Source organism: Tympanuchus pallidicinctus, unplaced genomic scaffold, assembly GCF_026119805.1.
Source record: "Tympanuchus pallidicinctus isolate F22 unplaced genomic scaffold, pur_lepc_1.0 scaffold12, whole genome shotgun sequence".
In the NCBI taxonomy this organism is placed as follows: Eukaryota; Metazoa; Chordata; class Aves; order Galliformes; family Phasianidae; genus Tympanuchus; species Tympanuchus pallidicinctus.
In genome coordinates, this window is record NW_026294637.1 from 16,464,295 (window position 1) to 16,487,340 (window position 23,046).

Consider the following 23,046-nt stretch of genomic DNA (forward strand, 5'->3'; position numbering starts at 1 on the left):
TCCTTGCAGGCAGTTCACAGCAGATTGAAATACTGGAGTGGTAGTTACCTAGAACTAAAGATTTTGCATACCATTTTCAGCCCTTCACCAACACATTGTTGTAGCACTTTGACTTTGGAGAAAATGCAGTCATGAAATTGAAATTTAACAAAGGAGATTTCAGTTCCTTTTGTTAGAGTTTGTGGATGCTGTGATTCACTGTGGGCACAGCAGCAGAACTCTGCCTACCATCTTGCTCTTGAATGGCAACACACACTGCAGGGAAGGCTTTGCAGATTGCTCTGCAGGCTGTTTCACCAGATTTATCTAAAGCACCGATGAACGATTCTGAGTTTTCACTTACCGTGTGTCTTTCACCAGCAGTTTCCGAATAAAATCTTTTGCCAGGTCGCTGGTATTGCTGAAAAATTCTTCATCAAATTCATAATTCACAGCTGTGATGTTAGCGAGCGTTTCTTGTTTAGTTTCTCCAAGGAAAGGTGATGCACCACTAAGCCTAGATAAGCCATAAAAAAGAATCAATTGGAAATAGGTCCCCTATTTGTGGATCTCTGTATTGTAGCAGCCACAACACTTGGGAAATAACAGGTCCAGCATCTGTGGTTCTGAATCAGACTCATTCTGAAAGTCTCTAGGGCAGCACTGAGTGCTCAGATAGACATGCACAGATTCTCCCATTCTGAGTATCTCACTGAAGTCACAGTTTGTCAAAATAGGAAAAGCTTCAGCTGAGGAGAGCATCTGTGGCTGTGACTCCACAAACACTACCAGCCAGAAAGCTTCTGTCAGGTCAAGCAGATAAATTTGTATTTCCATTCATTTTCATCAGGTAGAAAAAAATCCTGCCTGCAATTTTCTGTCTGCAAAGTTACAGACAAGTTCCCTGTGCAGTAAGTGCAGCCAGGAGATGTTCCTCAGATGGCATCACAATACAGTGTGTGACCAGAAATCAGGGGAGGCCTTGCTAGAGGTCAGCCCTGCACGGAGGAATGGGCACACAGCTCATCAAAAGAAATTCGCTATGGAACTTCAGTTGAGATAGAATCCAACCATTTCTGATCAATGTAAGATTGCATTCTCTTGGCCCTTTCCTCCAACCGTATGGACATAATAGATGTATCATAATAAAACAGCATTCAGTAAGCTTTATTTAGACAGAAAAAGCTTTCATTTTCATTTGACTACTTCGCCTCTCTCAGCTGTGACTTGACAACTTTCACCTGTAATGACTATTTACCTTTTCTCCACAAAATTCAAATGTCAGAGCAGGCTCATTGCAGACTCTTCCTACCCTGCCCTCCACTCCCCTCAACATGAAGGGATGCAAGTCTGGTTTACAGGAAATGTTATTTATAATGAGGAAATTTATTTCATTCCTGTTTAAAGTTGTCTGGACTGTTATGCTCATCTCCTATGTCTAGTTTTGATAGCAAAGCTTCACGATGCAGCAGGCTCAAAATAGGATCGCAGCAAACTCCTGTGATCTAAAGTGAGTGTTTGAATAGAAAACTGCTATACAGATCTTTTATTTTGTCTTTACTTTCACTATCAATTTGACTGAGGATTCAGAGGTAAGCAGAAGAAGACATATGACCACGTGTGTCATTCAGCCCAGTCCCCAGCTACCACAGCTTCACTCACAGAATAAGCATTTGAGCACAGAAAGTTTTCTCTTCTGCTTTAATCATATAATGACACTGACGTTGCTGACACAGTAAGGCAACACAAATGAAGTTCTCCAGCTGTTTTTGATGCCGTAAAGTCTGCCCCATAGGCACAATGAATCTCATTTCTTAACAGGTTCTCCACCCTCCCGCTGTTGCTCTGTTTTGGTTAGTCAAAAAGAAGGTGACAAGAAGACAGCTTTCATAAACCACAGGAAACTTATGAAAGAAGCAGTTCCACAAATTGTCAAGCTCCATCTTAAAACTATCTCAACTGCTTGTTTCCAGTATGTCAATAGAATCTCACTTATTAGAGTTTACATGCTTTTCTCATGAGCATTTTTTTCTTGTGCTTACTAACTGTGGAGATGTTCCCAGCCAGCCTTTGCCTCTCTATCTTTAAGAAGCCCTTTTTAATGCTGCAAGATGAGTTCTCTGCTTCCTGGATCAACCATCTCTGCTCCTGTTTCAGCTTAAATTCTTCTTTTTTAATATGGGTGACCATATTTATATAAACTAAACTGCTACCCTTACAAGCAGTTTCAAACTCCTCTGTTTTCACCAGAAATAACTCTGCTTGTAAATGCTGCTGTGAGATACTTTATGTATCTATTCTCTCCACACTGGTAGCTCAACTATTCTACGCCCAACCAACATGCTTGGGCTTTTCTATCCTCTATCACACTGTACTGATGAGATCTCATAGGAAGCTGAAATGCCCAACATCTTCAGAGCCATTTGTTCTTCATCTGGTCATAATGGCCCTCTCAATTTTTTTAATGGCTTATTTTAAAATTTGAAAAAGCTGAGGAATAAGTTTTTCCTTTAGAGGATGTGCGTGCAGCTCCTTTCTTGCTTGATTGGAGGAAAAGCTGCTCTGTAGCAGCGCATTAGAGCTTTAGGAACACTCATATACTAATGAATGTATGGTTTGTACTCACAGTATGTAGGTGATGACTCCTATGCTCCTGAAAAACAAAGGAGATTAATTGCAAAGCTTCTGCACTATCTATATTCTTTTCAACATATACAATACAGAAATGGTTACAGTATTGCAATACGGGCAGGAAAGCTCTCATTGTTTCAGATAACAGTTGTTATCTAAAGCTAGTTTCAATGAAAATGTCAATTTTACACCAATACTCATATTTTGTGGATATTTGAAATCATTTATTTCTATGCTGGGAGATATTTACCACAGTACCTACCAGAAATACACAGAAACAGTAGGAAGGGTATTTTATTTGGGGTGACTTCTTTTGGCTGCATTCTCAGCAGACCAGATTAGTACGCAGGTCTCCTCTGCATGCAGTGCTCTTATAAATAAAGCTGTCACAGGCACTGCAGGAACATGTTTTCTTTTGAGACTGCTCCTCCGCAGTGGACAGTGGCAAAATATTAACTCTGTAATGGCCATTATTCAAGTTTTTCACTGTAATTTTGAAGAAGTTAACCACTTCTTTTACCTTTTCAGTAAAAGTAATCAGTAAAAAATGGAATGACAGAACAAAGAATATGCAATCATCAGACTTAAGTTTGTTTTGAGATTCCCTTCAGAGAACAGTGGGAAAAATTGTCAGGAGAGCAACCTGGAAAAGAAGTTAGAAGCTTACCACATATCTGCAGCCAGCCCCAGTGGTTCATAGTTCACTATTTCTGGAGCTATAGAAGATATTAGGAAAAAAAAAAAAAAGAAAGTGGATGGGAACAGAAAAAGACCAAAAAACAGACAAGTGTTATCCATGAGAAATCGTATTATAAGAAAAAATTTCTTATTGCAAAGCATCCCAATGTAAGACAGCATGCAAGGGAAAAGACCAAGGTAAGATACTGAGACAAAAAAAAGGTGTCTCTAGCAGCACTGAAATCATCTCAGGTCGTGGAACAGACGTGCTTAAATGGAACATGAATTACAATTCTCTTCCCCACCACAACCCCCAAAACTCAAAATGAAACAAATAGGAAGTAGAGAGACAAATTAGAATGATGATCAGTAAGCAATAACAATAAAATCAAGTGGAAAAATGGAGGGGAGAAATAATGGGAGGCAGTTTGACTAGAAAGAAATAAAAGAGAAACCTGTGCAATTGTGCAGCAACGCACACAGATTACTTGACCCAGGCAACAGGGAGAAAATTATAGAAAATTATAACTTGTATTGCAGTGTTTCACAACCTCAGCCTTGAATTTGTGTCTCTAAACATTTATTTGGCAACAACTGACTCCCACAACAGTAGCCCATCAGGCATACAGAAAGCCTAATGCAGAAAAATATAGCAGATTTCCAGATTTAGGTCACCTTGATACAAACTGGTCACTCACCTACGAATTCTGGAGTTCCAAAAATGTTTTTAAATTCAACTCCATCTTCTATTTTGTGAGCCAGGCCAAAATCAATGAGTTTGATGTGTGGAATAGGGATATTCTTGTCAAGAAGCATAATGTTTTCAGGCTAAAAATGACAAAAGATAGATATTTGTTGTTATATTATCTTAGAAAATAACAGATCTACACCTCCAGTTCTCAAATTTTTTCCTTCCCACATACAACACTGTAGAACAAGAAACACGTGTCCTTTCTTAATCATACACAATTCATTCTTTTGGTAAAGGGATGACATCTCATAACGTTTGACATCAAATGAACAGATCAGAATTTTGCAACAGGAAAACAAAACTGATAATACAATACAAATAAAAATAATAAAATAATACATTCTTCCTCTTGCAGTCTTTATTCTCACCTCAAGCAAAATCTTTCTATCTTCACATTAAGCCCATCTTAATGATGACTGTTGCCAGGATAGAAGCAACATATCCTTGTTTCCACACTACTGTATTTAGTTCCCTAATCTGATAAGATATATAACGATACTATTATCCCAGCAGCATTGTGATGTAACATCAAGTGGCTCTGTGGTGCATCTTGTCCTCTGTTAAATCAGAAAATACTTCCTCGTCCTGAAAGGCCTCCTAGGAAGATGCCAGGCCCTGATGCCATGGATTTGCCACTGTTCTAACATCAGTGGCTACTTAACAGCTAGAGGGCAGCTGAAGCAGTGCAACTACCTAGTACAAAGACAGCATGCACTTGCTCAATCCTGAAGGAGAGCTACACAACTGAGTATTTTGCTGAACTGCTCTTGGAATGTACACTGAGAAATCCCATTATTTCTGCTCAGCTGTAACTAATGTACCATAACCTGCTGGACAATGTCTTAGTATACGGCTCTTAACACATCTGAACCTACTTAGGGAAGGTAAATAATCTTTTTTCTGGAACTAAATTCACACCTGCAACAAGACGACCCAGAAAGATCTACAGGATTTGCTGCCTGAATAATCCTTAAAATGGAAAATGTAGTGATGAGTGGTCCTATATCATGTATGACAACAAGCTATTAAAAGAACATGCAGCATTTCCTACAGATTCACAGGGCAAGGCCCTGAGCCAAAGCTAGAATAACTTTGATATTAGACCTATCTTTACCTCTGTCATAGACTCCTTACTCTTTGCCAAATGCAATGGATATTTCTTTTCTTTTTTTTTTTCTTTTTTTCCGATTATGTTTCTCAGCATTCGTTGCTCCTTGTACTTATTTCACAGGTTTCAGAATAAACTGCAGATTCAATTATCTCTGATGAAGAGCTTCATTGCATTAATTTTTCATAACTTAATCATAAGCTCAAGAGCAATGGTGAGACAATCTGATTCACTGCTGGCAGCTGCCTGGCCTTTTCAAAGCAGATCCTAAGGTGGAAGTGTCTCCTGCTAACACACACACTCACTCAGAGCTGTACTGGGAAAGAAAGCATATGAATAATTTATTGTCATAGCCTATTTTAGCCTCTAGCTAACAAGTCTGGTTTTCTTCCATGGATCTAGGGCGTACGTGTTCCCTGCAGATACATGATGTAAGTTTGTTTGGAGCACGCAGAACAGCCACAGCCCTGCACTGTTTTATTCCTTAAGGTGTGTAAGACACTGCAGCTCCACTGAAATTGATGCAGCCTTGATCAGTGATGAGATAAATATCAATTTTCTTCCATCTGATCAGATCACTGCTTAAAAAAATATATGCCTAATTTAACACTAGTAAAACCCCAGGAAACAGTCCTATTAAATCCAATAGACTTAATCTGTGAATTTGTTTCAGATAACTTGATATCCTCCATCAGTGAAATGATTCCCCAGTTATCTTTTCTCATTTCTATTCTGCTTTTTTTCTGTAACACTGCCACTGACCACCTGACGTCACTAACATTACATCCCAAAAAAGGTACAGTCATCAAAAATGAACAGTAACAGTAACTAAATCAGCCTCTTCACCTTTAAATCAAAGTGAGCAATTTTCTTAGAGTGGAGGTAATTCACACCATCCAAAATCTGCTTGATGAATCTGGTTGCTTCCTCCTCACTCAAAGATTCCTTCTGTGCCAGGAAGTCAAAAAGTTCTCCTCCAGACACCCTGCAAAACACACCAGGAAACTTCCCGTTATCAACTGCGCTCTAGGACATAAAGTAAACGTAATCAAAGAAAACTGAAGCAGCTGAACACTTCCATATAGTTAGTAAAGGCCACCTTCACCGACAATCTGGAGCTCTGTGCTCTGGCCTAAGGTGCCAAAACTGCTTTTAGCTCCCTCCCCTCCAAAGGAAGGATTATCTTTCCCTAATGCATTGATGCTGCAAGGTTTGATTCATCAAGAGTTATGAAGGTCCAAAAAGAGGTGCGCTGTCTGATAAACCTACAGACATGTTGTAACAGGAAGGCTTCGATGTTAACTATTCCAACTGCAGTTTTCCAACATTTTCACTTTGGACAAGACACGGGAAACAGAGAAAACTGCAATAGCCAGCAACTGCTGAATAGTTGCTTACCAGCTGCCACCAGTAACATGAAGCAATGAAATCGGGCAGCAAACTTTTGTCTTCTTTCCAGAACAGCCATTACAGTGGCTGTAGAACCAATACAAATTCTTGCCTGACATACACTGACAGGAAAGCATTCGTTTTGTGCTAATAAGCAAGCAGATTGCAGCAGCCTGGAAGGTACCCAAAATTGTTGTTTCCAACCAAGGGAATGTTACAAGTTAATATGAGTCCTCAAAAATGAAATTCCATATGTATTTAGTACACACAACTATTTCTTTTGTCTCATATTGAGAGCCCTCAGTGCTACTTTTTCCATACATCACGAAAGAGGATTATCTTAGTAATGAATTGTGCACTGTTTGCAGTTGTTATTCACATTTACACTTACATTTCTTGCCCTCAGTTCACACTCATTGATAATCTGTCATAATCCAATTTTTCTCCTGGCAGTTATTTCTCAAAATGGTTGTTTCCTCTTGGACTGAGATGTACCACTTACCTGCGCTCACCACTCCAAGCTCAAGAGCAAGACTTGAATAACCCAACAGTAAATCAGGAAAATAGATTTTCGGCCCTGTTGTCTAATGAGATAGCAGTAAAAGAACTCGCAGGTTCAAGTGCTTTGAGTTAACTGAGTGCTGTGACTCACAGGCAAGTCAGATCACACTGCCTGTGCACTGCAGAGGTCTTATAGGCAATCCATCATTCCTCTGACCCCAGGCTCCTTTCTAACACTGGTGGTCACAGACGATGATTCCCTACTCTGCCTCATTCCAAGCAAACTACTGTGAACGGTCATAAAAATTGCAAGAAGTCAATTGCAAACAAGAACCCCATGTCAAATGCCAGTTTTTGGCTCATTTCTTAGCTCTCACTGATGCTGTGGGTGACAGCATATGACACCATTCTGTTCTGAAGGCACTGATTCACACAGTGCCTAATGACCTGCCTGCCAGTTATGGGACATTTTTCCACAGTTTCCACATTGGCAGGAAACTTTCTATGCAACATGAGGCAGGACATTTCACCTGCAGAAGTCCCTTGGTCTGTAATCGTTGCTGCTAAGTGGCAAACAAAAATGAAGGACTCACGAATATGGTGCAATAGCTGCTCCAAAAGTAATGCCTCCTGTTTTATTATATTGGCCCATAACATCAGAGGTGGATGTTGGTAGCATGGCAGTAGAATTTAGACCTTCTCCCAAATATTCCAGGATTACTTCCAGAGTGATCTACATACTTACTCAAACCTCATATTAATGAGATATCATCACATCTCTTCTACTGAGTTTTCCTTTAGATTGGTCTCTTAAGATCTCTGCAGCTCAGGCTAAGTCTTAGACTTTACTACAAGACACTGGAGATATTCAGAAAACAAAATGCTCATGTTTGTTTTAAGGAATAACCTTCTGCTGGTAAAGCAGCAATGGGAATTCAGACACTCTGAATCTTTTTAATTTTCCTTATTTTTTTTCCTGTAGTGCTTTGTACCTTGAAAGTTCCCTCTGCTAAATTTTCTGGCATTCCTTTGTACATATATTCCCTGACATCCTCAGTACTGTCCTCTGTGCCAAGGGGATGCGAAGGGAATGCCTTTCATAAAGTGCCATGGGATCTGTGCTCTCCTTAAGCAGTATCTTCTTTTGCAAGTGCTGGTGGAGAGAAGGCTGAGCTGAAACCTTGTCAGGCCCTTTCAGACAGAACTTATTACTAATTCTCATTAAAAAGCCCGCCACGAGAAGCTTCTGCAGCGCAAAGGGAGAGAGAGTAGAGTGCCTGCATGGTTACATTCCAGAAGGGTAGCAGAAAGTATCCCAGTGCAGCTGGCTTCCTGCTGGCAGGGCCAGACTGCTGCAGGAGGTGACCGCTGGTGTGTACTTTGAATAGAAATAATTAAGGAAATGAGACTTGCCTGCTCTTTGTACACAGATTTCAGCAGAGACTAGCAGATCTCACTTACAGATTCTTTTAATAACTTGTCGCAGCTGCAATCATTTTTTTAGCTACCTAACCCTACTACCACTTGGAATGCAGACAATGTTCTCTGGCTCCTGAGTACAGAGAAGTACAGTACTCTGGCACAGAGTAAAACAAAAGCAGTAAAAAACTCATAGCTCCACTGCAGGTCACGTTTGAACATCCAGACAAGTGTGTTTTCCAAATCAACACCACAAATGAAAGAGGGAGTGCTCCCTTCTTAGGGGACTTCATCTTACAAAAAATCCCTTCTTCCAGTCTCATCTCTTATCACGTCACCTTTCTTTCCAAAGAAGCAAGTGGACGACACTTTGCTCTTCCTGCAAAGTCCAATAAATGATAAAGCTGCCTTATTTCTTGGGAACGCTTACTAGTAGAGGAGTCTGGTGTATGAATCAGGGCTGCCTTTAAGCCAATTTCGTTTTGGCAAAGCAGCTCAAGGCAGAAACCAGGCGACAGAGAACAGCAGCAAGGTCACCGAAAGCTGTGGGGAGCGTAACCCTGGGCAGCGTGCACGTGGAAGGGCAAACTCTGGGCCTGCCTGGGTGCACATTACAGCAGTGAACTAGGCAGTGCTCTTTCTGAACAAAACAAACAGCATCTGTAGAATCTGTCCCCACATAAAGGAAAGATACCACTGTCAGTGCCAGCACAATCTGATTTGGAGAGGGTGTCAACATTTAAGCCAAAGCAGCTTCCTCAATTAATAAGAACACTGGGAATATTCTTTTGAAGCTAAAGTCCATTGCAGCTTGTCATAAAATTAACTGGCCATGTGCTGAAAAAGCTTATCTGAATAAACTGCAGTGAGTATGAGACTGATAACAGTGTGTGAGGAGTAGAAATCATCTGCTTACAGAGAGAATCTATGTAGCTTTATTAGCAATTATCATCATCATCCTCAATTTGTGTGCAGTAGCAGAATGCAGTGGCCTTAATAAGTTCAAAGTACTGTTACACTCAGCCCTCTAAAAATGAAATGATGTGGCTTTAGATGTGGCTCTGGGCAGTCTGGTCTGGTGGTTGGCAGCCCTGCATATAGCAGAGGGGTTGAAACTAGCTGACCATTGTGGTCCTTTTCAACCCAGGCCATTCCACGATTCTATGATTCTATGAAATAAGCTACTGCCTGACAAGAATACATACAAAATGTACAAGGCCATGTGAGGACAGGAAGAAGTAGAAGATAATGAAATGGGAGGTGGCTTAGTAGCTGACAATCAAAGAGAGCAAGCTTCTTTCCTGTCTTCTAAAGCAGACTTGTAGTTACAGAGACTAACATTTGGCCATACACATACTTAACAGATGCTCACCACCACTCACATGCCATCTGCCAGCAGTCACATCAATCTCCAGGCACGCTCCCTGGCCTGAGTGCTGACACTCTTGGAAGACTAGTGGTTATTCATACAGCCTGGTTGTCTGGATTCCATGCACAAGGCCAGAGCAGGTGCTCTGGGGAACAAACAATCTGCATAATGTCAGTTATGGCGTTCCTATAATTCCTGCTTCATACACAAACTGCATAATTTACTAAGTACCTAAAAACTGCTGTAAGTAGAAGACCTCTGGGTTCCTCCTTGTTTACTACAGCTTTAGTTCAGTGCCATGAATTTACAGACAAAGGGTGTGTCACCTTCTGCACAGCTCCTCTAAAACTCAGGGATCTGTACATTAGGTGATATCAACTCCACTAAAGAACAAAATATAGATCAAAAATGCAGTAATTGCTGTTTTCCTTTTTTTCACTTCATGGCAAATATTCATCCTGCTGGCCAAAATCATACTCCCTGAGCAGCAAAGCTCTGTTTATTACAATAGCCACTTCCATTGCTGGCTATGATGAGTATGTGCATACAGTTCTGGTCCCTGGTTTGTGTGACAGTGTTCAGCTTTCTCCTTAGAACTTTGTGTGTTGGCTGTTCTATCTCTACAAAAGAAACTCTTCATTCTTTGGCAATTAGTCCCTTTTCTGAAAAGCTCTACTTCAGCTTCACCACTGTAAGTTGAGGTGACATAGAGAAAGCGATCGTGTAAACTCTACCCCAGCCCCTTAAGATTAACATCCCTGCATGTAATCCCCAACACGTAATGTCTCTGAAGCACTGTTAAAAATTATGTGACTGCTTCTCAAAATATGGCCAGGCCTGTCTGTCCAAGCCAAGGACTTTGAATCTCAAATCGGGCAGCAGAAACAGGCAGGACATATGTAAAACAAGTAAGATTATAAAACCTTACATTATTAGGCTGTGCTCTGCATCACTCTAAAATGTTTCATCTCAGTTGCCATCTCTGAACACATGGGAAGGACAGCAGAATGTAAGAAAGAGATATTATCTTTGGGATGCAGTATTTCTAGGCTGATGAAACAAACAGCAAAAAGAATTCACACAGGGAATTCCACAGCTATTGTAGAGACCAACAATTCTGATACTACTTCAGATCCTAATCATCTGGCATTTCTCTGCATTGTGAACATGTACTAGCCAGGTTTTCTCACTTCCTTACAGCCAGTGAGAGTATGTATAGACAAAAGGACCAAAGGTGACTCCTTTAAATGCAAACTCACATCACATCCCAGCCAAGCAAAGGCTCCTTCACCAAGTCCATGTAAAAATGATGCCTGACCACATCTCCAGCTTCCCTGGGATGGGCATCTATTCTTACAGGCAGGGACGTGCACAGGTCCTACAGAAAAAGCCACTGTTCTCTCAGCCCAGACAGAGAGGCTGCTGCTAGCTGCTTCTGAATCTCATCTTAAACAGCACAGAGCTATGTTTCACAGCCAAATATGCATAATAATCATCCCAAACCAGCAGCCTGGCCATCCAGTGGGCCACAAAGCAAGAATGAGGCTATAATGGCCCACAGAAGTCCAGGTCAGGAGGTACACTTGTCAGCAAGTCCTAGAAGGCAAGAGTTTTTCCCCATCACATTGCAAGAGAAGTTCTTCATTCCCACCCTTCTGCTATTCACTCTGAATAAGAAACGTTTGGGGATCCCCAAAATTCTTCCCCTCCCTTTTTTCTCCTTGTCACTTCCAAGTGTCCAAGTGAAGAAAATGTGGATTTAGTAGAACAGCTGAAAATATTGCAAGATTTTTGTGCACTGAAAAGGAAGACTGCAGGAAGTGCAAAAAAAAAAAAAAAAGAAAGGAGAGTTCAGTGGCCGTTTGTGGTTCCTTAAAGGCTCATGTCAGGGCAGCTCCACGCACTCTGTTGGCAAACTCTTTTTCTTTTTCTTTTTCTTTTTCTTTTTCTTTTTCTTTTCTTTTTTTTTTTCTTTTTTTTTTTTGAAGCTGACAACAGAACCTGGCTCATTAGCAATGGCCTCGGGTGATTTAAGGTGCACCTATGCCCCCAGGACACATGAATTGACCATGGGGCTGTTCATGAGCATCCTCATCCAGCTCTCCCACCAAGACCTGCGAGGCCCGAAAAGACAACAGCTCCATTTTAGCAGTACCCCTGTGCTCTGGCAGCCTCATCCAGCCCCAGAGGAAAGCAAGTCCCTTACTCACAGCTCAAGGATGAGAATCACATCCGTCTTGTTCTCGTAGATGTCGTGAAGCTTGATGATGTTGGCATGCAGGGTCTGCTGCAGAATGTCCACCTCCCGTTCTATTTCCTCACGCCTCACCCCTCGACGGCTGGCCCGACTCTGACGCTTTTTAATGAACTTAGCAGCGTACTCCAAACCGGTGCTTATTTCTCTACATTTCTTCACAATAGCAAATTGGCCACTGCAAGAACAACAAGATAATAGTCTCTTAAAGCTTTCATACAAACCTCTGGTAATATGCAACAGCTTCCTGAATATGCAAAGCTTGATCCTATGGCCCCTCTGAGATACACTGTTGAAATCACACAAACTCGTTCATGTTTCAGTGATTAAGTTATGGCTCATGTTCAAATTCTCCTTTGCTGGATAATACTGAAGGCATTCTAGCCTGCAACACAGCACTGGGTGTTCTGAAAAGACATGAGTGCACTGAAGTACTTCCTTTTAGAATAATCTCTCTGAAAAGAATGTAAGGGATTGATGAGCCTTTGAAAATGCAGAATTGGGCCCAAGAAATCAGTTTTCAAAGAAAAGAATAGTTTATTCATGTTTCTATACTTCACTTGATAGTTTGGCTTTAAATTTAACTAGAACAAGTACAGGTATCTCACTGCACTTCAAGGACAGAGAATTTCCCATCATATTAAACAGAAAGCAGTTGTGTTAAAGATTAAAAAAAAAAACCCAAACACGTATCTGCCATTTGTTAATAACATTTTCCTGACTTTGTCTCCTAAAGTACAATATTTCACTTCAACTGCAATATTTCCCTTCTGTGTCCTGAAAGGGAAACACCTGGAGGTCAAATGACAAACTCCAACAATAGTAACCCTGCAGGTTGCAGCCTTATGTCAGTGATGTGAGCTTCTCAAGAGAGGCAATTGTTACCAACTCTTCAATAGTAAATGGGGGAATCCACTTTGCTCTCATTTCCATGAACTAGTCTCCCTTCATTGTGCCCTTGAGTGCACTGATGGAACTCAGAGAAGCAAAGCTTCCACAAAGCTGATGTTCCCTCCTTCTTGTTTGTCCTTCTGAAAGTAACTGTAATCAAGCCAAGACATGTCATCTCAAAATTAAGAAAGACAGGAGCTTTGTAGCTAAAGATTAAAATGATACCAGGTCTGTGCAAGACAAGAGTTTGGCAGGAAACAGTGACTGTTCAGAGGGTCCTTCTTGCTCATCCATTTGGAGTCAATAACTTCTAGACAAGGACAATTGTGCTGCATCTGAGGAATGTTTAGATGTTAAGAACTTTACAGCCATACGAACAATGAAAAAAATCATAAGCTACTAACTTGCGTTTGCAGTTAGTTGAACCAGGACATGTAAGAGAGCCACTTCAACTTTAAAAGATGGTCTGTAGCTAAAGTAATGGAGGAATTTTGCAGATCTGATTTCTGCCATGAATGCACTGCATATATTCCTTAGCAACTCACTTCCATCCCATCAACAACAGAGGAAATGGCTTTCCTTTCTAACACACTACATGCCTAAGGGTTCTTGTACACCACTTAAAGCATAAAGGTGCCAGTGTTACTTTGCTGTTACAGTAACAGACATAGTAGGATTGCTAGTTCTGGACCACGCAGTGTAACAGGCTCTTGTCCCAGCTGATTCTGGAAAGCGGACAAAAATCTCATTTAAAACAGTGATGTGTTTCTTCTTGCGATGGCTCATTTGTAGACTTAAATTAAGCACATCTTTTTATGCTTCATTTAAATTTATGAGACTGAAATTATGCAAAGAGCAGTGCATGTACAGATTCAAATATCTACTGGCTCCTTAGGCTGCTTAATGAAGATATTAAAATACTCATCAGTCTGAAACTATGTGAAACTTCTACAGCTTAAGGTTTCATCACAATCTCTAAATATCAAGTAGTCCTTATTAAAATCAAGATAAATATTTTCCATTATTTTCCATATTCATGCTAAACTGCCTCATCTGGAGACACAAACTCTCCAATTCTTAAGTTTTTCTTAGATCTTAAAAAAACTAAACTCAAAAACTGACATATTTTAAGGAAAAAAAAAAACAAAAACAAAAAAAACAACCAACAACCAAGCTTCCAGCTCAAGTAACAAAAAGAATTAAGAATATCTGGTCTCGACATCAGCTTCAGTCAGTTGAAACAAATGAAGTCAGCTCCTCCACTGGGGATGAGCTTCATTCACTTACTGCTCTCTCTGCTCAATAGGAAGCCCAGCATTTTCATTGGCACAGTGAATTCAATTAACTAAATGAACTACACTCATTTTTAAACAGTTGTGACAAGTTTCTATCGAGCCTTCTTGACACCTTCTAAGGTACTTCAGGATTATTCATTACTCTGCCTTTTCACAACCACCAATTCAGGAGCACAGACCTGGACAGAATGATGTATAAAGTAAATAAAAAAAAAAACAGGTGGTTAAATTGGAGCAGCTGGAAAACAAGGAGCCAGTGGGGAAGTGTTATAATGGTGAGCTGTCAAGGAAAATTACTCTAATAGCAGTGCTTGTTGACTGCATTTGGTAAGTCTGATGGCAAGCTGACAGGACAAGTCTTGTAGCAGAATCTCTGCAATACAACCTACAAGAGTCTGAATGGAAGGAGAAGTTGTCCACCTCTTCCATTTGGATCCCAGTTAAATAACCCCACAGCCCGTCTGCATATATCTGTGATTTCAAGCAGCCAGAAGAATTTACAACTGACCTGAGGATTGCAGAAAACCTAAGCTGAAAGTTTGTTCTTCTTATTTATTTTTCCATTAGTGAAACTTCCTTTTGATGTTGGGAAAGGAAAAGAACACTGTATCCACTTTGCACAAGGCCATGACTGTAATGTTAGAAACTTTACTGTGGTGGTAACACACCAAATATCTTGCAGACTGAGCATATGCTTTGCTTAACTGTAAAATACAACATGTGATAACAGAGGTGAAAAACAAGCAAGTGATGACAGAACAGGACTTCAGTTATATAAGCTTTTGATAAAACTGCTGCTTCATGTACGTTATATTTTATTTTGGCAACAGGAAAGGGGCAGGAGGAAGAGCCAGTTGGCCAATACCTGCAGAATCAAATCATTTGAAGGTAAGGAACCCCACTAAAAACCTTTGCCATGCTCACAATAACTAGAGTAAAAACTAAGGAAATGTCAAGTCTGCCACCTCGTACCCTACCAAAAATTCCTTAGTCAGAAAAGGCTCGGGCTTTATCAATTAATATTTGATAGATTCAGACTTTTACTAAAAACATGCAAAATACATCTTCATTTTTCCACTATGGCACAGAAATGCATTTCCAAATTGTAGGAGGAAATAGAACACTTCTTATGTTGCTATAGGAAGCCATGGTCTCTTAATGAGGAAGCCAAATAGCTACCCTTGCCTGGAACATATAAAGCATTATAGGTGTGCAAGGTCCTTCCACCAAAAGAGCCATCTGAGCTCTGCCCTCATCTACTCACATTTACAAGAAGTCTCTGCTGATGGCCAACCACTTTTCAAGCAGAAAAATAAGGCAGTGAGCTCCTCATCATATCCACCTGCAGCTCCGTTCTCTCCTGCCACAATACACTGCACCTATCTCTGATAAGACTATAATTGGTACACCTCCAGTCCCCGAATATAAGCATATTTTTAGTCAGGGCATTATATCCAGGCCTGCAAGGACAAGCTTTATCTTACAGATAATCTTCACTTTTTGCTACAGCAATTTTTATCAGCCAAGATTTTTTGGTAACAATCAAATACACTCCCTAAGTGCAACCTCCCACAGCTACACTGCAGAAGTACTGAGCTCTTATTGGTTTCAATATGATTACATCCCTCACTACCTTGGCAAACAAAAGATGCGAGTACAGTTGGAACTCAAATTATGCAGCACACACAGCAATTACACTCAGAAACCTTATAATTACACAATGCACTTAGTACTTCATTAACACAGACAGCTGGTTGGAGTCTGTCTTCAACCCACAGAATAAAAAAAATTTAAAATTAAAGCTGTCACTTGGCCCTCACTTGTTCTCGAAAGCCAGCACTCCATGGCAGAAGCAGCCTCCTCTTTCCGAGAGCTCAAACAGTGACAGACAGCCTGAAGTACTTCTTTCTGGTTTTCATTTTCAGGCATATACTAAACACTTCTCAGGAGAGAGGTGGAAACATATGGGACAAGTGTACTTATCCCCCTAGGATTCAAACACAAGTGGAATCAACACTGCTGCATTTGTCAAATTCATTAATTAATATTTATGCTTCCTGATTTTGCTATTAGATGTAAACTCTAGAGAGCTTATGAGAACGAAATTCCTGCTACAAAATAAATCAGACTTAAACATTACCCTAAAAGGAGATCAATCTGTAGCTCTGAAAGCTATTTATGTAAAACATCATGAGTTTCATGTTGGTTGCTGTTTGTTTTACAAGACACACACCCCAACTGGTCCAGGCTTTCTAAAGAGACATAGTACAGGTACTGCTGAACTGACTTCCTCAACCAACTCTGCCAGCAAGCTCATGGAACAATATTACTTTATGACTGCTGATTATGGGAGTATATAGAGCTGCTTTTGCTTTTAAAAAGCCCAACGATGCTGTAGGTTTCATACATTTATGTTTACCTAAAAGCTTACGAAAGTAATAGTGACACAGGATAGGAATTCTCATTTTCACCTTCAACATACATAACCTGGAGCAGCTGTTCATCACACCACTGCTTCCTTTGTAATCTGCAATTCCCCCTTGGTGCCACAAGCACACACTGCCTCCTCCTGCCCCAATCTTTGTGCCATTGCCTCTATTTCTGAACAGCAGGCTTTTTACTGCACCATTTTGTGACCAAGTAGATGTTATAAACCACAAGGAAAAAGAAAGATAAACGGACAATTGCTGAGTTTAGGATATCTAAGGCTGTTACCATGCAATTAAGCACCAAGCAGACCCTACTCTCTATTTATTGCACAGCCATTTGCTCCGTCCACGATCACATCTGAATTCCCAGGGCCTTTATTAAAAGCATCAAGGAGAATGCTATTTCCAGACCACCACAAAGCAGCAGCTGCTTTATCCTTCCACATAAGTAGCCCAGTGCTTTGATACATTATGGTATACTAAGAGAAGAGCTGAAGGCTGGAGAAGGGACAAAGAGGGAGAAAAAGGTTTTAAACAAATGTTATAGGGGCAGCACATTGCTCTACTTCTCTGTCAGACATGTACTAAAATGAATAGTTCATGAGGAGCCCCAGCCAGCTATGATGTCTCACCTGTATTTAACAATCAATCAGACACACTCCAGATTGCTCAAGAGAAGAGCTCCTAGAGTCAGGGACCAAGCATTTCTGTGCCATCTACTGCATCTCCATCCAGTGGTGAGAATCAGACAGTGTTGAACTTCCCAAAATTTGCAATCCAGCTAAGGCGAAAGGTGGGAGAAAGGAAAGTGTGTCTTCTTTGACAGAAGAGTTGGCAGCACTGAGAAATTAAGTCATGTATTTAATTTCATATGGGGAGTTGGTGGCAGATCTTAGACTCTACAACAAATTTCACAGCTTAAATGTCCAAATGCCAACTAAAATTTGCCCAAATGCCTGGTTTTTAGTATAGCACCAAAACGAAGATGACTACAGTCACCCTAAGAGCAGAGAGGTATTTATTGTCACAATTCAGCACAGGCCATCCTCAGCTGTGCCAGCAGATCAGGAGCATAAACAATAGCTGCTGCAACCTGTCAGTTACAATATACAATACCTAATTAGGTACCACATTAAATTTGTCCTTCATTAATATAGGAATTTGAAGATAAGCTATTATTTGCATTGCTAATATCACTTAGGAGATTTGTCACTGAGTTAGAACACAAAGAGACGATATTACTGGGTGGCTTTACTCTATTTTCAGAAGCATGATTTACACGAGCACCAGTTCAGCTCATGTTATTGTGCAGCTCAGGAGATGTGGGGGAGAGAAAGTGGACAATCCAGAATAACTACATAACTCCTTGTTTTTTTCCTCAAGGTTTATTTTTAATCGTGGTCCTGGAGGTAATGCTCGGGGGCAGAATCTGACTCGAGTGAATGACAGAAGCACGTCCTGCCAGTTCTGATCACCTCAATGTAAAGATTGACACTGTCACAGTGCATTAAAATAAGAAGAGCCTTTAAGCAACTCTATGTATGGTTTTATCTGCCCACCTCTGATATGCTAAAAGCACCACACTGCTGAGCTGCTATCATGAAATGCTGAAAATATGTAAACAAACCCCTGAGATGACAGTACAGGTTACCTGACTACAGGCTAGCACTGGAGGGCAGTGCAGGAAGAAGTCAGGAAGCCGACACTAAGTCACTTGAGAAGAGCAAACTGCTTCTTCCCAAACACCAAACATATGTTCCCCTTCTGAAAGCACTCAGCTAGCCCTACATTTAATTTCATGTCTCTAGACATCATTAGAATTGCAATTATGATCACATTTCTTTTCTAGGTGTTCCTGCGCAAAAATACACTACCAGAGGGAAAGCAAAATACCTCAGATTGAGAGCACCTCAATCTCTTACCTGCCAGCCTACATGCAGACTGCCATAACGCTGGTTTAGCATTAAACGTGGAGGTTGGTGGCCCTGCATGTAGCAGGGGGTTGGAGATTCATGATCCTTGAGGTCCCTTCCAGCCCTGGCCATTCTGTGATTCTGTAATAACCACGAGACAGTTCAACCCTCCTTCTCATAGAGGACCTGCAAACTCAGCTCAGCAACAGAGTCTTTAGTGAGAATTCGTTTGGTTTCCAGTCTGAGAGGCATTCACTTGAGGTGTTTTCATTGAATGGCCACTCCAGCTCAGCAACATCAGCAGTATGTGCTCACTGTTAGAAGAATGCTACCCACAGTCTATTGCACAGAAAAAAAACATATCCATATTTTTCCACACAGGATTTATTATTATTTTTTTTTAACTTGCCTGCTGCCACAAATATCTATTACTCTGTTTTGATGCTGTTTTTTAACTACAGCAGGTCAGAAAGGTGAAAAGCTTCCTGTTTCCATTTGAGAAAAACAGAACATCTCCAACTAAAGCACACAGGCTACAGCAGTGTAAGCATGGCAATACCGACACTTTTGGTATCACTGTACCTGATGGAAAAGTCTCTTAAAATGCAGTGGACACAAACAAATGCCTTTAAGGGAAACTGACATGGCTTTCCAGTCTCTTTCTCCTTCTCCACGTGTTTCTTTTGCTGCAGTTGTTCATGTTTTAGCAAGGTTACACCAAGCTCACTAACCCACTTTAGCTCCTGCTCAGTTATGCACTACTCTCAGAATCTAAGCAGAGGTAAAGTAACTGTGATTGGTATGCCAGCCAGCTGGTTTTAACACTGTTACATTCCGGACAAAGGGCCTCAAAGGAAACTTCCTACAATGCAAGTTTCCAAGCCATGGAGAACTGAAAGCCCAACTCAATGCAGAACAAGGTTAGTGTGGTAAAAGACACATCAGAGAGCTTCACATTTGTGAGTGATCCTGTTTAAACTGCTTCCTCTCCACCTTCTGAGGACAAGAGGAACACGAGGTGCCAAGTTCAGATTGGGCAGAATGCTGGAGCTGCCTCAGGCACATCCCTTCCTCCACCTGCCCTGCCCTGCCGTCCAGCAGAACAGCAGCCATACCCAGAGGCAGGGCTGGAACACTCTGATTTGTGTCCACAAGGTGCCATAACATAAAAACACCCAGCTATAAAAACGAATCCAAATGAAAAACAAACAAACAAAAAAAAAAAACAACCAAGAAAAGAACTTTCACAAGACAATATGATGTTCAGAGTATGAACAAGAACACTAAACATCTATTTGTATTTGTGCCCTCATATTTAAGACATTCAGTTGAAGGAATGCAGGGTTAGCAGGGTTTATCTGCTATTAGAAACCCTGTCTCAAACAAGGTCAAATGACATCATTCAGATACGTGATTGCATGCAGGAAGCCGAAACACAGCTTGGAGATCTAATTTTAGGTTTACTACGCTTTGTAAAGTTTGCCAGTTGCTGGCTCTCTATTTCTAATTGGATGATAAATTACATCTGGTCCCTTGACAGCAAGGAAAAAAAAAAAGTGACACCTTACCCAGCACTGCACATTCTCTGAGCTATGAGACAGTGTGATATCTTTAACCCTGAAAAGTATTTACGTTTACTGACAGCAACAGCCAACAAGAATCCATTGCTTTGCAGGTACGTCATGAGCCAAGTCAGTTTCACCTTACGTAAGCACCTCATCTGGCAAATCCATGCTTTGAAATTCTGCACCTCAATATTCTCCATTTATTTTCATGCTCACTTCTCTTTTTTTTTTTTTTATTTTCCCCTTGGAAAAATAGGTTCTAATAATTTTATAATTTCATAGTTATATTTTTGTTAATTTCCAAATCAAAGCCCTCGAGTGCTTCTTAAAAACCACAAGGCTTTAAAACAGACTCCCTCCAAATTTAAATGATTAGAGCAATTAATCTACTGCATAATATCATGCTCAATTTTCTCCTCCCTCTTTCCTCACACTTCAGAAGCAAATTCTGTGAGTTGTTGCTGCACTGCCATGCTCTTTTCAGCAAAGAGGACAGGAATTTGTTGGTGACTCCTACAGGCCATCCACATTTGGAGCTCTCAGGAAACAGCCCAACCAAAGGCTGGGCAAGGTTCACAAAGCATATGCACAGAAGCACTTCACTGGAAGCTTTCAGTAAGAAGTCTGAGATTACAGCCATAGAAAAGTGTGAGCCTTCTGTAAATCAGTTTTTAGTGTGTGCTCTATTTTATAAAGACATCATTATTATTTAATCTAAACCAGTATTTGGAATGGCAGAAATTCTGTCTATTTAGTGAACGTGTATTATGTCTAACAGGACAGTATTTAGGAAGAAACTACAGTGGATATCTAAGCAGAGCAAGGTGACTTGTTCCCCCAGGCCTTTATGGAAGAAAATTCTAGAAGTACCCAAAATGTGGATCTGTTTCATGCTCCGCTGACACAGCTGTCACAGATGTCACCGTGCTTCCTGTGTTTGAGCTGCAAATAAAGTGTTGTATTTACTTATTTTAAAATGCAAACAACCTCTCCTAGAACTCCACAGAAGCTGAACTGCAGCAGATGCCAGACGGTGCCAGAATGCACTAAACCATTCAAAAGAACATTTAATAGGAATTTTGACTACTAAACTTTGATGAATGGTTCAACGTGTGGAAGGCTTACAAGTGGATCCTATCCAACATAACCCTACAGCTCCCTTTTAGACCTTTTGCACAAGACCACAGATGTATTACTAGCTCTTATCACAGCCCCGTCAGCCAGGTAGGAATACAAATGTTACGATATGAGAAATGAGTAACATCATTTCGTTTCAAGTTGATTTAGTGCCAGGATGCCTTCCAAGCACAGAAGTTTGTGTAACACCTCAGAACACAGTGACTTTACAGGGCAGGTTTCAACGCTCCCAGCAGGGAAGTGCTGAGCACCTCTGAACATGGGCTGTGTCTGATAACAGCACCAGCACCTTTCACCCCCACCACATTACAGCTCAGACTATTGTAACCAATGTGTTCTGGGCAAAAGACAACGTGGCCACTGACAGAAAAGCGTTGAAACAGCAGAGGAATCTGGGCTCAGCCAGAAGGATCCACTCTATCAGAGTAAGTATGGAGCAAAGCACCCATTTGAATTCAAAACACTATTTAATAAATCTCATGTTCCTGAACAATGACTTACTACTGGCTTAACAACTAATTAAGTACCATGTTATCAATTAACGTATATAATATCAACAACCAGTTAAATAATGCTATCTGAATTACAGCCAATTAATGCCTTAGACACCATTTGGGGTCATTAACCCCAAATCACAAGAGACTGTGCCACCTCCTGACTCATCACCAGCATCTTCTGAAGCTAGTAGACTATTTTTTGGAAATTTCCCCATCATGCAGCACAAGCAATGTGACCCTTATCAGCCCTGAGGCTGGAAAACCAGAATCTGCATTGGAAGTTCCTGCCAGCCTGGCAAGCATCTCGTTAATCTGAAGCTGAAGAATAAAATGCGCATGATACAAAAGCTTCCCACTTAACACATGGAGGTCTCAGATTGAATATCAATTCTCAGAGTGGTAACGAACAGAGTCCAGAGACCCAGGGAAGGTCAAAGCTGACTCATGCTCAGCAGGAATAGCAGATTTGATAAGCTGTTCCTTCTGCTATGTGGAGCAACACCAGTGCATACATAACAGGCATGCAGAAGGTTAGCACATTGTACTTTCAGCACTTAAAGGTCCACATCTAGCTAAATGTGGTCTGGACATAAAATACCTGGGAATAACAAATTGTCAGAGGGGATCAATATTTTGACTTAATGGTTAAGAAATTTTTCCCCTTCCCTGTGTATGTAAGGAATGGAAATCATTCCTCATCTGTTTTAGTCTCAACTACATGAAATAGACAGAACCTCCTCCAGCAGCAGGACAGCACAAAAGCTATGTAATTTAATATGTCAGCACTCCCTACGTAGGAAACAGATATACCAATGGAAATTCTTTCTGTGTGAGGATTGTGTACCCACGAAACTCAGAGACTGAGAGTTGTTATTCTAATTACAAAACAAAGCAATTTCTCTCTGCGCTTTGTAAGAAATAAAAGATTCTGGAAATGGTTGAAAGAGCACTGAAAACTAGCAATGAAATCTGCTAAAAAAGGAAAAAAAAACTAAGATCATTCTGCTGGATAGAATAAAGAATTTAAAAATACTAACTATGGGATGGCTGATGATAGTTACAGTCCTCAGTATCAGATACTAAAACATACATTGATTCTTCTGTTGAAACAAGCAGATGACAAAGAAATATTAATAGCTGCTGGTTAATGCTCAATAATTAAAGTTACTTTTGCACTGAAAGTGAATTCTTGCTCTGCATTTACTGTAGGAAAAAAAATAATCCAAATTTATTTTTAAAA

At 40.6% G+C, this 23,046-nt stretch overlaps 1 protein-coding gene across 9 annotated transcripts in view; it reads right to left on the minus strand.

Moving 5' to 3' along the window:
* Positions 1-23,046, minus strand: part of DAPK2 (death associated protein kinase 2) — a 44,543-nt gene that overhangs the window by 9,753 nt on the left and 11,744 nt on the right. For all 9 annotated transcript variants that reach the window (XR_008203658.1, XM_052671573.1, XM_052671569.1 and 6 more), the window contains 6 exons: positions 12,036-12,257; positions 5,994-6,132; positions 3,987-4,116; positions 3,278-3,326; positions 2,606-2,632; positions 344-496 (listed from right to left, as the gene is read on the minus strand). Coding sequence is in view for 8 of the 9 variants with exons in the window: in XM_052671573.1 (XP_052527533.1) it covers positions 344-496; positions 2,606-2,632; positions 3,278-3,326; positions 3,987-4,116; positions 5,994-6,132; positions 12,036-12,257 (720 nt within the window). In the remaining variant the exon portion in view is untranslated. The remainder of the gene's footprint in view (positions 1-343; positions 497-2,605; positions 2,633-3,277; positions 3,327-3,986; positions 4,117-5,993; positions 6,133-12,035; positions 12,258-23,046) is intronic.